This window comes from Fringilla coelebs (genome assembly GCF_963513975.1).
Source record: "Fringilla coelebs genome assembly, chromosome: 1".
Classification (NCBI taxonomy): Eukaryota; Metazoa; Chordata; class Aves; order Passeriformes; family Fringillidae; genus Fringilla; species Fringilla coelebs.
Genome location: NC_140028.1, coordinates 78,144,396 through 78,160,984, shown reverse-complemented (window position 1 = coordinate 78,160,984; position 16,589 = coordinate 78,144,396). Strand labels below are relative to the sequence as shown.

Here is a 16,589-nt window from a genome sequence, read left to right as displayed (position 1 = left end):
CATCTCCCCCTGAGCATTCCAACCCAGCAAAAAAAGAAATAAACAAATCATTCTTTATTGTCTTCTTCCTGAAAGGATGGTAATAGCTGCAAGGAGAAAAATAACAAAACTTGAGGCAGGTACACTGCTGCTATGATAAATGAGTAATCTTTGAACATTTGCATTTACTTTCTTGAATATTTTTCACATACAGATACTTCATGGATTGGAAGAATGATGTGGACAGCTACTTTACAATAGATGCTACTGAAGGAACCATTGCTACTAATGAATTACTGGACAGAGAAAGCACAGCACAATACAATTTCTCTATAATTGCAAGTAAAGTTAGTAAGTATGACACAAAGTGAATGAATATGCTAATATGGTAGTTTTCTCTGAATATAATGCTCAGGTATAAATATAATGTGAAGACTACTTGAATTGCCTAGTGTTTATTTAAGAAGATTCAATGAATATAATTTTCCCAGACTCATGAGGATAATTTTGATGTTCAATCAGCCCTGTTTAGTAAGGTTTTGCTAGCAGATCTCATGTAATCACAGTTCCCTTAGAAGCTGAAAAACATTTTGTCATCATGGAGCTGTATGGGTGCCTTCCAGTTCTGATTTCTGGTTTTCTAAGTCACTTCATATGAAATTAAGTTAGTCAAATAACAGGTCTCTCAATGTGTTTTTTGAAGGCAAAGAAATGTAAAGAGTAATTTTATACTCAGATAAAAAGTACACTAAAATTAAGTCAAGATTTAATGCCCTAAATGAATCCGTGTGCTGCATCTCTGCTCTTTTCTCTCTGCCCAAAAATTTATGCCTAACCCTTCTTTTCTTTCCCTATGTGATTTGTGGTGGGATAATTTCATTTCTTGTCTTTGTGTCTTCTGTATAGCCTTTTTTTTTTTTAGTAAGTCCCTTCTTCCATTATATTATGTGCCTGCAACTTTCCTCATTGCCATCCATGCGTGTGGCATTTCTCATTCATGGTCTTGTCAAACTGTAACTCTCGTGGGTATATCTCATGCTTTGAATACAAGTCTTTTTGTCACTTAGCAGTTGTGCAAAGGCCAGAGAATTCTTTCTGTTGACATCATTAGGCTGTAGAAAAGGGTCCTGCTGTATTTCTAATTCATTCTATGTTATGTGTCAGAAAAGGCAAGTTTCAGTAGCGAGTAATGTGCTTTCCTCAATGTATTGTTTGGCAGAGTCTTCAAAAGTTAATACATGCTACTAACAGGAAGAGGGAGATTTGGGAAGCAGAGATGGTTTATATTATTTCAGATAACACCCCCCCCCTCCCCCCCGCCCCAAATTCTCAGTTGTAGTTATCTCAAAAAGAACCATGGGCTCACTCCTGGGAACCTGAAAATATAAAGACAACACCAGCCAAATGAATGCTTGAATTTTATCCCTAGATTGGAAGAGACATAAACTGACATGGAAGCCTAAGCTGTCAGAAGTGGCAGAGTCCATGGAGATTTATGTGCAGGTGTATATCCACAGAAAAACCAGCAGAAGTGTAATTTGTTTCCAGAGAAACTGAAAGGCAGGCAGATGAAGAAAGAAGGTCTCATCATGGTCTATGTTTCAGTAAAGCTGAACTATTTAGACTCAGTAGCGGGCAAAGGTCATTTGAGATTTGTAATTTTTTTTTCCTGCAGTAAGGGAAAAGTTATTTAAATCTGTTTATTATTCCAAATAGTAATTAAAGATATTTAAAACCCTGGAATTTAATTTGTCCATGGACACAATATATATAATAGTATGACATTTAAGCAGAGCTGTAGCAAATAGTATATGTTTTGATATCCCAAATTTTATCAATTGCTATGCTAAGAATCTGCACCTAAAACATATCTGTGTTTTATTTCATCATATCCCAAAATATTTATATATTGACTGTTATCTATAATGGTAACAATTGCCATATCTCCTCTATACTAGTAACTGGCAAAATTTGGGAGGATTTGAGCTATAGTAACTGTAAAAACATTATGTGTAATTGTCTGACTAAGAGCGTAGAAATAAGGGTGTAGGATTGAGGTTTGACAGACTGCACAAAGGCAAAATATAATGGTTAGAGAGAAAAAAATTGAAAAAAGATTGAGGGAAAATTGCTATATTTGAAGAAATATTGATATAAAAAATTGTTGTCCAGTGCTGACATAGAAACTGAAACTGTCATCCCTTATCACAGGAAAAACACACTGAAAAGTGCCTTGACATATACATGACTATTTTAAAAGGTGGCCCACTATTGAAATTAGTTGCATAAACTTTCTTCAGAAAAGAACAGACAGTATTGGTATTGAAGTATTTTCCTGGTGACTTTATCTATAAGGACATGCATACATATATATATATGTATAATATGCCTTCATAAAATAAGAATAAATAAGTAGACTCATAACTAGTAACAGATTATGTTATTTTAAAATGTCATTGCTAAAATTTTGTTTACTCATCGTGAGAGAATAGCAACAACAACACCTCCCACACTTTTTAGGCACATCCTAATGGTCATTCTGTGAACTAACTTTTCTTAAATTGTCCCTGAATGGAGATGTTTTTAAGCAAGAGATGGATGATTGTTCTGGAGACATACTGAGAAAGCAGCTGAATGCAGAACATCCCTAATCCATTCATAGATATAAAGTTCAGGTTTTGTACAGGGAAAAGTACTTGAGCAGGTGGAGGATGTTTCACACTCACATTTTGCCCCCCATTTCACTTCCCAATTCCTCTATACTTTTTTTTGTCGTTACATGACTATATTTCATTTTAGCTTGTTGTTTTGTTTCTTAATAAGTAGAATAAATCAATACCCTAGGAGTCTGCATTGTTGCTGTTTTTGAACATTTTTTGATGCCACAGAACCTATCCAAACTAGTAAATTAATCATGGCTATCATTAATTTCAAGCACAAAGGCCAGCTGGCATGAAGTAGCTTGTTTCTATGCCTTCTTACCTTCCAGAGTCCCCACATGTAAATTGATCCTTTAGCCCTTACTAATTCCCAGCACATGCATGTGAATTGTGCACAAGACCACTGGTTGCCCCGGGCCAAAACTATATCAAGAGCTGCTATAAGAGTATAGTGGCATAAAAAACCACAGTCCAGTGTTCAAAATTCTCCATATGCTGCCTAATTACCTAGTATGGAAGTGTTTTTTCCATTTTACAAAAGAGGAGATAGATAAAATGCATAAGAACTTACTTCTGCTTTCCTGTCCTCAAGGCACAATTTAAGGGTAAAAATGAAGTAAGAATCCTTCCTGTCCAAACCATCTTACTAACTCATCTATGTCTAGGTCCAGATTTTTAGAATGTTAAAGAAACCTCACCTTAAATCACAAGATGGAGTCGATCTCCTCCTGTGTACCATAACTGGGATTAAGGAATCATCAGTTCTCCTCAATAGTCAGTATCAATTTTCTCAGATACCTTGGATTTTCACAAGTTCATTATTCAAAGAATGTTACATTTTTTCTACTGCTGTAATAGCTTTGAACCATTAAGATGCTGACAAATGATGGTAATCAAGCAAAAAAAGGAAGCAGGATGGTCACTGTTTTACAGAGAGGAAAAACAAGGGAAAATGAAGTCAACTAATTAATTAAGTTGATAAAAGAAATTAATGAAGCTAATTAATTTTCCTATATCTTACAGGCAGAAATGAGACATGAAATCAGTTTCTTAATTTCTAGGTTCATGATTTACCCTGTTTGTCTTCTCATCTGTGTAATCTGGGTTTAAAAGGCATAGGCAGAGGCTTTTAGTGACTCACTCACTGCTACCAGTATGTACGTCACAATTGTGTTCACAGGGTTCATGAAGACTTGAATTTGAGCAAAACATCAACCAAAAACCAGAGAAAATGGAGGTCAAGTCTGCAAAATAGTATTTTAAATGTGATTCTTCATGCTTACTCACATCAAGTATTACAGGTCTTTGCTATTACATATGAATTCAAAGCTGTACACAATCTTCTTGCAGTCTTCATTTATATATACAAGTAGTTAAAATGATGTCAGTGCAAACCAGAGAGAAAATCATATGAATAAAATGAAAACCTGGAATAGGTTCATCTTAGGCTCTGGCAATTCTGTTTACTCTCATATCTGTCTTTTCCAGACCATTTGTGCAAGGTAAAATTCTAGTTTGCTGAAATACTTAGGAATAGAAGATTTTGGCGTCTAATATATCTTTCAAAGAACCACAGACAATAAATCAGATACCATCAGTGAGAAATAAATGTAAAAACTATACTCACATTCATGTACATTTCCGGAGCATGCTATGCTGTTGTGATTTTGAGGGGGAAAAATGTCAAATCCTTCTGTTAATTCTAAAAATATAGGTCACTTACTATCTAAACAGTTGCAAGAAGCAGAAAAAAGTAATTTATACAAGGTACTTTACAAAAATATGACCTAAAAAACTTCCAAAAGAAATTGACATGTCTAACAGAAAGCATCAAAATCATCTGATATTTTCACGTACATGATGCATAAATTCTGAATACATTCACAAGTTTTATTGTAAAGGCACTGTGAACATATTCCTAAAAGGAAATGGACATATATGCCTGTATTTTGGTGGCAATGCATTAATCTATAATCAGTTTGAAGAGTATGTCCTGAACCCCCGTTTCTCAGTGTTGTACCTTAAAATGAACACAGGCACACAAAAACATCTAAAGCAAAATCTGAGTACTCCATGTGAATTGGTGTGTCCTTTTCAGTGAGTACTGCTAGGAGGGAAGTTTTAGGTCAGGTCGTTTCTCCCAGAAGCTGGGTGAATTTGACCTGTTCAGGGATTTTCTGATCTATCTATAGAGATCAGCCCTCTACTGGATAAAATAACTTCTTAATTTTTAAAAAAATTTCTTTCCTATTATACAAAGGAACCAATTCAACTGTGAACAAGTGATCTAGATTTCTTCCAGCTCTTGAGGCACCTAAAGATGAATGAGTGCCCAATTCCTAGTTGCTAGACCTAACTGTGTCTTCGATTGTACTGCACAATGCCCTCCTCCACAGAAACATTCTGCAAGTAGGGATGTTGCTGAGTTGGAAATAAATGATAATTCAAAAAGATGTCATAATTTATTTTCTATATTAAATATTAAATATTTCTATATTAAATTCATAGGTAGGGACTAAAAATGTGTGATCTGGGTTGTGCATTTTTGTTGTCTTCTAGGTTCCAAGATGAGTTTATATCTTGGTCAGTTTATCTATTACTTGTAAATAGGTAAAACAAAGTTCTTCTTGCCGCTAGTCCTGTGTAACTAGGAAATACCTTTGGTTTTGACAGAGGTCTCCTGAAACTACTACTGCATTTAGTAGTTCCTAAGAATAAGGAAGAAAGCATGCCATTTTTTTTACAGTGACAACGTGAAGAGACTTTGCCCTTTGCTATGTTAGTCATAAACAAAAGAAATGCCAAGGATTATACAAGCTCAAAGCAAGTGACCAATGCAAATAATTTGAAAGGTCCATTGAGGGCCATAAAGATTACCTGAGGGTTGGAGCGTGTCTCCTATGAAGTCAGGCTGAGACAATTGAGCTTTTAAGCCTGGAGAAGGCGACACTTTGGGATGACCTAATTGTGGCCTTCCAGTACCTGAAGGGAGCCTACAAGAAAGCTGGACTTTTGTCCCAGAAAGCAATGTGTAATGGCAGGATGGGGGGAATGGCTTCAAACTGAAGGAGAGTAGATTTGGATTGGATACGAGGTAGAAATTTGTTACAGTGAGGATGCTGAGCCACTGGCACAGGTCGCCCAATGGAGTTGTGGGTGCTCCATCCCTGGAAGTGTTCAAGACCAAGCTGGAAGGGACTTTGAGCAATGTGGTCTAGTGGAAACTGTCTCTGTGTGTGGCAGGGGGATTGGAACTAGATGGTCTTTAAAGTTCCTTCCCACCCAAGCCAGTCCATGATTCTATGATTCTTTGATTTATTCCTGAAGATTCAAGACAGCTCCTTTTGTACTAAAACATGATCTCGTGTTGTCATTCCTACAACACCCTGATTTATAGCATAGATTTTTTCAGTAGTTAACTGTTTCTGCCACTCATCTTAAGTGAAAAAGGATAAAATAATTATACTTTTGACTCACCATCTATTTTTTATATTTTATACTATTTTTCACATATTTGCTATTTTGCAGGAGGTCTCAGCATAAATTAAAAGAGAACGTTATCTGCTTTGTATTGTACTAGGGTCTCTAGTTTTGTCAGATATTGCATTTGCAAGTTAACTTGTTTCTAAAATGCATCTTATGAGGGATGAAGATTCTCTATAGAGGAATGATAGTGGAAAGAAACATGGTGTATACTGCTGTTTAACATTTCTTTTTCACTAAAGTATTTGCTGCCTGCAAATTTTTGCAGTTAAAGAAATATCTTCTATGACATGGCCAAATATTTGAATGCTAGCTGTGAGTGTTTCACCGCTAAATTTAACAGTGATTCTCTCTGGCTTGCAGCAAGATTTTGTTTTTCCATATCTTTCTCTCTTTTTCTGTCTTCTAAATTGGTATGCTCTGCTTGCCTCCTTAATATCTTGATGATTTAAACAATGGCTAGGCAATAAATATTGATTTTCTGCATATAGTTGTGGAAAACAGAATTCAGTTTTAATCTTTGGAAGTGTTTTCCACAGGCTTAATGAAAAGTGATGTGAGAAAAGTTTGCATCCCTAATAACAGGTACAACTTCACTTTTTTTCCATTTATGCTCTGATAAACATAAGCACCCTGACTGATTCTTTGCACCCTGACTGATTCTTTAACCCATGAAGAGTAATGGATCAAAGTCTGGTACAAATTGATAAGTTTGGTTCTGTTTTCTTCTTAGTTCAAACCAGAAATAAGTGGAAGTTGAGGACTTTTGGGAGCCACAGTGCTGGCCACAAGTTTATGACCATTTATGAGACTGGTGATGACAACAAACGTAATTTTTTTCTTCTAAAATTATTTATAGGTAACCCACTACTAACCAGCAAAGTCAATGTTATAATAAATGTTTTGGATGTCAACGAGTTTCCTCCTGAAATTTCAGTTCCATATGAGACATCTGTATGTGAAAATGCCAAGCCAGGACAGGTATTTCAAATTTGTGGTGCTTGCTCTTTTTCTTTTTCTTTTCTTGTTGTTTATAGCAGTAGAAATTTCTGGGTTTAAAATTTACATCATGGGCAAAATTCTTCTACAAACAAAATGTCTGTGTTGGAAATGCATATTGGAATTCTGTTTGTTGACTTTTATGGTCAATTTGCTGTCCATTTTTTTTTTAATTTCTCCAATTATATGGGCCTGAGCCATCCTTTATTGTGCATTTAATAGCTATTAGAGGAGAAAGAATCCCTTTCTTAAAGGGTTGTAACTGTGACAGAAGTAGTAGCAGATGAAGGGAAGCATAACCATTCAACTGAAAGCCATCACTAGCATTTTAATATAAACAATAAATAATAAATACTATGAATATATAATAAATCATTCTGATTTTTATCAGATATGTCAAAGCAAGACCTTCTGAGTTCTCTGGTGATTATAGAATTCAGACCTCTTGCCTTCACTGTGCAGTGTTTTAAAGGAATGACAGTAATCCAGCAAGATCTCAATTTCAACAGTTTTGTTTGATGTTCACTTTGCACTTCTACAGAACTGCTTCTTTTGGAAGAGTGAACTGACTCAGCGTTTATCTGGTTTCAGGTGATACAGACCATCACTGCAGCAGATAAAGATTTGTCACCAGCTGGGCAAAGGTTTTCCTTCAAACTGTCATCTGAGGCTTCCAACAAACCAAACTTCACAGTCCATGACTACAGAAGTAAGTTGGTTACCCATAACTCTCTTTCAGAGCAGCAGACTTTAGTTACAATGACAAATATGTTTACTTTCAGTTACAGTTGTGTCTGAAGACCTAACATTTTTCTTTGACATTTCTAATTGCTAAACTCTCTGGGACTTATATTAATATAAATTCAGGTCTTGCACCTTTTCTTATTTTTAGGGGCAGGAATTGTCAGAACACCAAAGGCTGAGATTTCCCTACAGGCCTTCAAAAACACTGCTACCTGTTTTATTTTCTTCCTTTTATCATTCAGTATCTCAGGAAGAATCCATATGCCAATGCAGGTATACCTTTAAACAAGGCACTATTGCTGTCTTGTTTAAATACTATGACTTTGCTAACCATTTTCTAAGTACCCAGATATTGTGCTTTCTTGAGGATACGTAGTCCTGCAGAAGAGTGATTTCTAAATATCAACAGAGCTGCTGAGGTACAACACCCTTAATAACTTGGAAATTTATACAACTGACATCCCTGATTTTTCTTCCAATTTTTGTCCCAACTGAATATCCTTTTTTATCCTTATTAACTTGAACTCTTTTGTTAGATGGCAAATAAAAAAAAACAAGACAAAAAAATTGATCTTTTTTTCTACTGTAAGCATTTTCAAGGATGTAGTCTTGTGAACAGACACAGCTAAACCAAAACTGTAGTTAATTTTCATCACTATTTTAATCAAATAAGAGAAAAATAAGTATTTTAGTTATTAGCTGATCTTTAAATTTAAATTACACTTCAAAGAAAGAACATCTAAAGCCATCCCACAAAGTTCAAAACCATTTGACTGTGCAGGTTATAAGTATCACTATCTAAAAAAGTCTATAACTTAATTTTTTAATTGCTGTTTCCAATTTAAATTTGAGGTTACATCGTTTGTAAGGTAAAAGTTCCTTTCTCGTGAATTAAGTGACCCAAGCCCTTAAAAGTGCTAGAAATTAAAACACCAATTGAAATTAAATTGTGAAAGCCTTTTTATTTAGCCTTTTAAAAAAAAAGTATTTAAATTATGTTTATGGCCCACATAATTTTTGAAGCCATGCCCTATTGACATTGTTATGTAATAGAAAACTAAAGCCAGCAACATCAGCTAACCACTATTGATCCTGAAGAAACATCAGGAAGAAATAAATTTGAAAAAACAAACTGTGAATCTTTTCTCTTTATGTATAGCCCTCCTGTGAGGCTGATACAATGAAAATGGTTTAGTCCCAAACTTAATAGTGACTTTTATTTTTTTGTGTCATAGATAGTTAAATAGATTGAACCGATGAGCCAAGAACTCAACTTAAGGATTAGTAAATAGAGAATATAGTGAAACCATTCATAACATTGTAGACATGAATAATAGTAAACTATGTAGATCTAACACATTTTATCAAAGGGCATTCAAACAGTTTTCTTGAGACAGAGAGCTCAATGAATATGAAGGATAACTTTACAACAAATCCAGGTTCCCTTACTTCTGTTCTTGGAAAATTAAGGCATTACTCTGCTCTGGAACATATTTTAAGGCCCATATGGGTAGAATCTTCACAATTATATAGTCTTAGAACATAAACACTATGTATTTCTAAATACCTTTATTTTCTTTTTATAAAGATTGGGGTGTTTGTTGTTGTTGTTTTCTTAAATAATAATTTAAAACTTATGCTTTAAAAAGAAGTCTTCTTGTGTAATTTTACCAGATTTAATTCATCAAAAGAATTTTTAAACTTAGTAAGTCTATACAGTAATTACAGCTTTTGTAAAGTGTGCTTAGCATGTGAGTTTGGTGAGGAAATTGTTCAAATAATGTTAGATAATTACATTTCCCTGTTCAAACCAGTAATGTTTACACTGAGATGACTTTGGATCTCAGTAATCTCTTAATGAAGCTTTACTACTGTATAAAAACAAGTTCAATATTCTGATAAAAAGTGAAAACCACCAAGATGTAAAATTTTTAAAGCATTTCCTAACACTGAGAAACACAAAGAAAAATAAAAAGGAAGTATGCAATTTGTTACAATGTAAGGAGCAAAAAAACCCCAAAAAACATAAAAACCTTTTTTTCATTATTGATGATTTGCAGAGATATTAGGAAAAAATCTGTCCAGACAAAAACCCTGTCTTGCAATATCATCTGCCTTTCGTTTGCCAAAAAAGGTGTAGGAAGGTCTGTTCTGTGCACAATTTAGAGGTGTAGTAACACAACCTTATTTTCACTGGAGAAACCTTTTAAAAACAAGTACCATCTTCTTTTAAGTTAGCAATTATGTTAGTAACAAGCAGGTACTTTGTGAAAGCAATTTTTTTTCTATTTTTTGAGGACACAATGTTGTTCACTGTAGTACAATGAATGCTTTTACACGTAAAGGTGGCATTTAAAAATTTTAAATATATCAAGAAGCCCTAATGCCCGTGCTCTTCTATACAACTGGAAATCATGGGTGGTCTGATGCTTCAGCAGGTGTAACTGCAGCAGGTATTCTTGTGCTGCACCCAAGAGAAGGCAGGCCCCACACTTCAGAATATTGCCTAATGAGTTCTGGAGTGCAGCAGAAACTCAAGGTTGCCTTTCAGCAGCACTGAGATCAATCAGCACTGTGTTAATAGAAGTGATGCCCTGGCAGAGCTGGAGTGCTTCCAGAGGGACTGCAGATCTCCTTCTTGCTGCTTTGCTGGCCTCTCTGCTCTCTAGAGGGCAGCTTCCATGTGGAGTACGCTCCATTGCTCATGTAAGAGACAGAATTTCCTTTTCTCACACATATCCTATAAATTAATTTATTGCCAACAGGTTGAAGAACCAAAAGTTGTCTCAGCTTCTCTAGACTCTTCTGTGTAGAGTTCAAACACCTACCTGTGTTCATAATTTCAAAAGAACTTTGAAAAATTGAAAGGGGTCATAAAAGAGCAAAAAAAGTGTTCAAAATCAAAGAGTTAAGAGATTAATCTGAGTGATTCTTCTCAAAGGAGAATGGAAAGTAATTTAGTTGCATTGTAAGCTATTAAAGTGATCTTCAGTGTCTCAATTAGAGGAAAAAATAAAGGAATATAAATAATTCTAATGATAGGAATATGGAAAAAATAAAAGAAATTAGATTAAACTGAATGCCTTCAAATTAGTTCTTAAACTTTTTATACAGGGCAGGTGATTAATCATAGAGAGAAATAAAAATCTGAAGATGGAAGCTGGCTTGATTCAAAATATTCTGAGATTTTTTCCTTTTCAAAACTAAGTGTAACTGAACTTGACCTGTCCATGTTTGAGTAGGAGGCTCTAAAGCATTTTTTTAGCTATGCACCTTCTCAGTGGTGTCTAATCAGAACATACCTTAATTTGGATATTTAGGGTTCCTTCTTATTGTCCTTAATCAGAACTCCATACCAGTATTTGAGTGTGAAATTCAGCACCCTTAATCTTTCTACCTTGTAACAAACCTCTGAGGCATGAAAACCATCATATGACATCTTGTAAAAAATATAATAAAGGATATATGTGAGATGGAAAAATGGTAATTGCAGCAGGTTACTTTCCTTTAGTTCTGTAATTTCATTAATTCCCTGCCTAATTAATTTTAGTTTTGTTTTTAATGTAATTATTTTCATCATTACATCAATTCCTTGCTACTTTGTTTGATTCAGAAAAGCATCAATAACTGACGGGGAAGAAATGGCAAAGTCTAGAAGTGAATTAATTGATGGAAACTGTACTGATTTTTTAGTACTCAGTTAATTTCACTAGTTATTTTTAATGGGGCAGGAAAGCTAAAATGATTGCATATTGTCCAGGTGTATTACTTGGTATTTTTAAGGAAATTAATTAGTTGATGCAGACATAATTCTAAATTCACGTGCAATCAAAATCCTTTGGACCACAGGCTTAGAATGTAAGGAGATCAGGTGAAAAAAACTGAATAGTCTTCAGAATAACACTTGTAATGTTTCTTGGGGGGATTTTTAAGTTATTTTTGTCTTCTTTGAAATTTCAGCTGTTAATAGGTTTACAAGAAAAGGAATATTGTTTAAGGCTCTGAAAAAAAGAACTGTGCCAGTCAGAATACAATGCCTTCTGTAATGGCAAAGCAAGGCAATTATGTAATGCATGTCCTTCACCAAGTTTCAAATATGAAATACCAGCCTGTTACTGAAGGTGATACAAGCTAAAATATGGAGTGAAGTACACAATAAAAATCTGCTAATGACTGTCATGTTTTACAGACAACACAGCTGGGATTGAAACCAGGAGAAATGGCTACAGCAGAAGGCAGCAAGAGCTGTACTTTCTTCCAGTAGTAATTGAAGACAGCAGTTACCCTGTCCAGAGCAGCACAAACACTTTGACCATCCGTGTTTGCAGATGTGATTCTGATGGCACCATCCAGTCCTGCAACGTGGAAGCAATCTTCTTACCAGTCGGCCTCAGCACAGGAGCTTTGATTGCAATCTTGTTGTGCATTGTTATACTTCTAGGTTAGTTCTCATGAAACCCTGCAAAGTGCTTTACTCTGATTATTCTCTAGCTTCCCCTTGTTTTTAACAACAGCCATGGAAAATGTGTGGCAGTTTATTTCTAGAAGAATACCCCAAAAAACTGCTCATGACCATGAATCTGCTAATCCATGCAATAACTCTTATTACATTAGTTTTCAGTGGAACCCAAATCATTACTTTTTCTCCCAAATTATTTTAAATATCTTTCTTGAAAAATTAATTTTTTGATTATTACTAAAGTAGACAAGTCCTACTGACAGTGACAGCAGTAAGAACATAGTAAGAGCTTTTATTTAATTCTTCATGCCCACTTAAGCAAAAGGAGAATGAAGAAATGGAAGAGGAGAAAGTAATTGTAACAGACTGTTACTGGACACATCTATATACAGCTTCTCAGGAAGATTTATTTTATTTCAGGCAGGCATTGATTTCATAAGGTGGCATTATTATTTGTTCCACTTTATATTAATGTACTGTCTTATTTACAGCCTATCCAAAAAGCATCTTACTTGTAATATGGCCTGAAATAACTGTTAATGAAATAAAACCAACTTTAAAGCTTACACAGGAACAATGTGGGCTTCAGAAATCAGACTGAGTCTTACAGATTCTGGCCTATGCCTTGTTTTGACACTAATGACTTCCAAGGTCCCATGATAGTCTAATGTGCACCCAAAATAGCTCCCAACACAGAATATATAACATGTGAATACCTCGTTTCATTTGGATGATGTAGGTGCCACTTTAGCTAATTAGTAAAGACTCAGGGTTACATAAATAGCTTCTGAGTAAGAGTGGGTAAAAGTCAGGATTTCTGCTCTGTGTCAAGAACTTATGTTGTGAGAAAAAATATTATTTCAAATCAGAACAAGAATGGCAAATGGTCACTCTTCCCACGGAATAGCAGTTAAATTCAGGAATATACTCATTCTGAAGAATTTAAAACAAAACCAAAAACCAACAAAACCAAATAACTTATGTGAGTTTTTTGACACAATTCCAGTTAGAGCAGGATGGATACCCCACAGCTTCTCCGGGCCACATATTCCACTGCTTGACATCCTGGTGATAAAGAAACTTTTTTTTCTAACATTTTAATGGATTTTTTCATTTTGTGCCCATTGCCTCTTGTCCTGTGACAGGACACCCTTCAGAAAAGCCTGGCTCTAAGTTTACTTCTATCCATCGGGTATTTATTCACATTCCTAAGATCCCCCTGTGCCTTCTCCAAAACGAGCAGACCTGGCTCTCTCAGCCTCTCCTTGTGTGGCAGATGGTCCCATCCCTTCATCGTCTTTGTGGGTCTACATTGGACTCGCTTCAGGGAATCTGTGCCCATCTTTTAATGAGGATCCCAGAACTCCATGCCTGGAACTCCAACCTGCTAGCAGTCTCCTAATGCAGTCCCAAATGCTGTTGATCTTCTTTGATACAAGAGCAGGTTGATGGCTCTTGGTGAGCTTGCTGTCCACCAGGATCGCAAGGACTCATCCATCAAGCTGCTTTCTGGTCAGCTGGCCAACAGCAACTACAGTAGGCAGTTACTCCTCTCTGTGTGTGGGACTTGGAATGTCTGTTTGTTGAACATCATGGAGTTCCTTTTGGCCCACTCCCTCAGCCTCATGAGATCCCTTTGAACAGTGGCACAACCATTCTTTTTTTATTGCCTGAAAACTTGCTGAGGATGCACTCAATCCCACCATCAAGACTACTTATGAAAATATTAAAAGTAGTCCCAGCACCAAATCCTGTGGTACTTTATTAGACATTGGCCTCCATCTGGTCTTTGAAATATTCCTCAAAACCTTTACAGTCTGGTAGTTTGGCAGCTTTTCAATCCACTTCACCATCTGCTTGTATAGTCCACACTTTCTCAGGTTTTCTGAGAAGATTGTTATGCTTTCATAACAGTAACAAAAGCTTTGCTAGAGTTAGGATAAAATTATTGCACTTTTCTCCCTTCATCAAGCAGTCACCTTATTGTAGAAGGCTATCAAGTGAGTTAAGCACAATTTCACCTTCATAAATTCATACCTGTTAGTCTTACACCCCTTCTAAGTTTCCAGAATAATTTTCTCCATCACTTTCCTGAAAATCCAGGTGAGACTGACTGACTGCTCGAGTCCCCTAGCTCATTCTTCTTGCCTTACCTGAAGATAGGACTGACACTTGCTCCAGTTCTCAGAAATCTTTCCCAGTCACCATGACGTTTCAGAAATTATCACAAATAACCTCTCAATGATAGCAGCCACCTTCCTCATCATTCATGTGTGTATCTCACCATATCCCATACTCTTGTGTGTCCAGTTTGTTCAAGTATTCTCTAACCTAATCTTTTTCCACCAAGGATTAGGTCTTCTTTCTTCCCTCTGGTCTCAGAGACATGGAATCACTGAAGGACAACTTTACCAAAAAAGTCAAAGAAGTTGCTGACAAGGTTGGCCTTTTCCATGTCAGTTGGCAAAAGCTCCCCTGCCTCATTCAGCAGTGGCCCCACCTTTACTCCACCTTTCTACCCCTTCTTTCTGCCTTACTTGTACATGCCCTTCTTGCTGCCCTTCGTGTCCCTCCTGAGACAGCACCATGCGGGCTTTGTCTTGCCTTACCGCATTCCTGCGTGTTCAGACTGTCACTGCATATTCCTCCTGGCTCCCCTGTCACTGTTTTCCACTCTTAGGGGCCTCTTTTTTTACCACTGAGTTTAGTCAAGAGCTTCCTATTCATCAATGCAGGCCTCCTGCTGCCTTTTCTTGATTTCCTGCTCCTCAGGTTGGACCACTGTTGAGTTTGGAGGACGTGACACTTGAAAATCAACCAGCTCTCCTCTTCTCTCCAGAACCTTATAAGAAGTAATTTTTTGAAGCAGATCCCCGAAGAGGCTGAAGTGTACTGTATAAAAAGATACAGTAGGATTATTTTTTCTGTATTTCAAAAATTCCAAATTTGAAATTATTCAAACCAATTATTATTATTCAAACCAATTATTATTCAAAATTCCTTTTTTTTTTTTCTGTAATACTCTTTGGGTTGGAGTTTTGGTTTCGTTTTTTATTCTTGTCTTCAAAGTGTAAATATAGGGCTCTTTTCCCTATTTTTCTACGGAAAATAATTTTTTCAAATATTTTTAAATGTTTCTCTGAACTAAAGACCTTTTCAATTCTATTAGTTTGCAGAGCAAGCCAGCAGGAAAATTATTCGGTTCTTTCTCCAGCAGTACAGCAAGCACTTAGGAAAGTTAGATTCATATGTCAAAGAGCATATAATTTTTCATTGGCTACAGCACTGCTAAGCACTGCTCTTTTCTAAGGACAAAAGTCCCTTTGATTGCTTGTGGCTTTCAAAGAAAGATATAATGATGTGTCATCAGAGTACTAAATTATTTCTCTGCATGTCTTAACTTCAGTTGTCTCTCATTACAGTTATTGTGGTACTGTATGTAGCGCTACGGAGGCAGAAGAAGAAAGACACCCTGATGACCTCTAAAGAAGACATCAGAGATAATGTTATCCATTATGATGATGAAGGAGGTGGAGAAGAGGACACCCAGGCTTTCGACATAGGTGCCCTGAGGAATCCCAAAGTGATTGAAGATAATAAAATACGCAGGGACATAAAACCAGACACCTTGCGTTTTACGCGCCACAGACCACCAGCAGAAGATAACACAGACATAAGAGATTTCATCAATCAGAGGCTGAAGGAAAATGATGTAGATCCATCTGCACCCCCTTATGACTCCTTGGCAACGTATGCTTATGAAGGAAATGGATCTGTTGCAGAGTCTCTCAGCTCTATAGACTCCCTCACTACAGAGGCAGATCAGGATTATGACTATCTGAGTGACTGGGGACCTCGCTTTAAGATCTTGGCGGATATGTTTGGAGAAGAAAGTTATAACCCTGACAAAGTCACTTAAGTACAACTACAGCAGTGAAACAAAAAGCAAAGCAAACCAACAACAAATTTAAAAGAAAAACCTAAGCTTTATATAAGACACAATTACTTTGATTATAAAAGACAGCAATTGTTTCCAGCAAGTTACTACATTTATCATACCGTCAGTTTTGGTTTGATTTGAGAAAGAATGATGAATCCTGTAACATACACAGGTTTTTGTTGTTGTTATTTTGTTACTCTGGAATTACACTGAGACAAGCTCAGGCCTACAAGGTGCAGTTTACTGACCTGACTTAGAAAGAAGGTAGCTTTCTGGCATCATGGTGGAAGAGTGGTAGCTTTTTCGTAATTCCACTAAAGTGCCT

The 16,589-nt window shown here is 36.1% G+C and overlaps 1 protein-coding gene across 2 annotated transcripts in view; it reads left to right on the top strand.

Moving 5' to 3' along the window:
- CDH12 (cadherin 12) overlaps window positions 1-16,243 on the top strand; it is a gene marked incomplete at both ends in the record, with an annotated part of 153,422 nt that extends 137,179 nt beyond the window's left edge. For both annotated transcript variants that reach the window (XM_084212733.1, XM_084212732.1), the window contains 5 exons: window positions 194-330; window positions 6,982-7,103; window positions 7,713-7,830; window positions 12,055-12,306; window positions 15,747-16,243. In XM_084212733.1, the coding sequence (XP_084068859.1) occupies window positions 194-330; window positions 6,982-7,103; window positions 7,713-7,830; window positions 12,055-12,306; window positions 15,747-16,243 (1,126 nt within the window). The remainder of the gene's footprint in view (window positions 1-193; window positions 331-6,981; window positions 7,104-7,712; window positions 7,831-12,054; window positions 12,307-15,746) is intronic.
- Window positions 16,244-16,589: the final 346 nt, after the last annotated feature.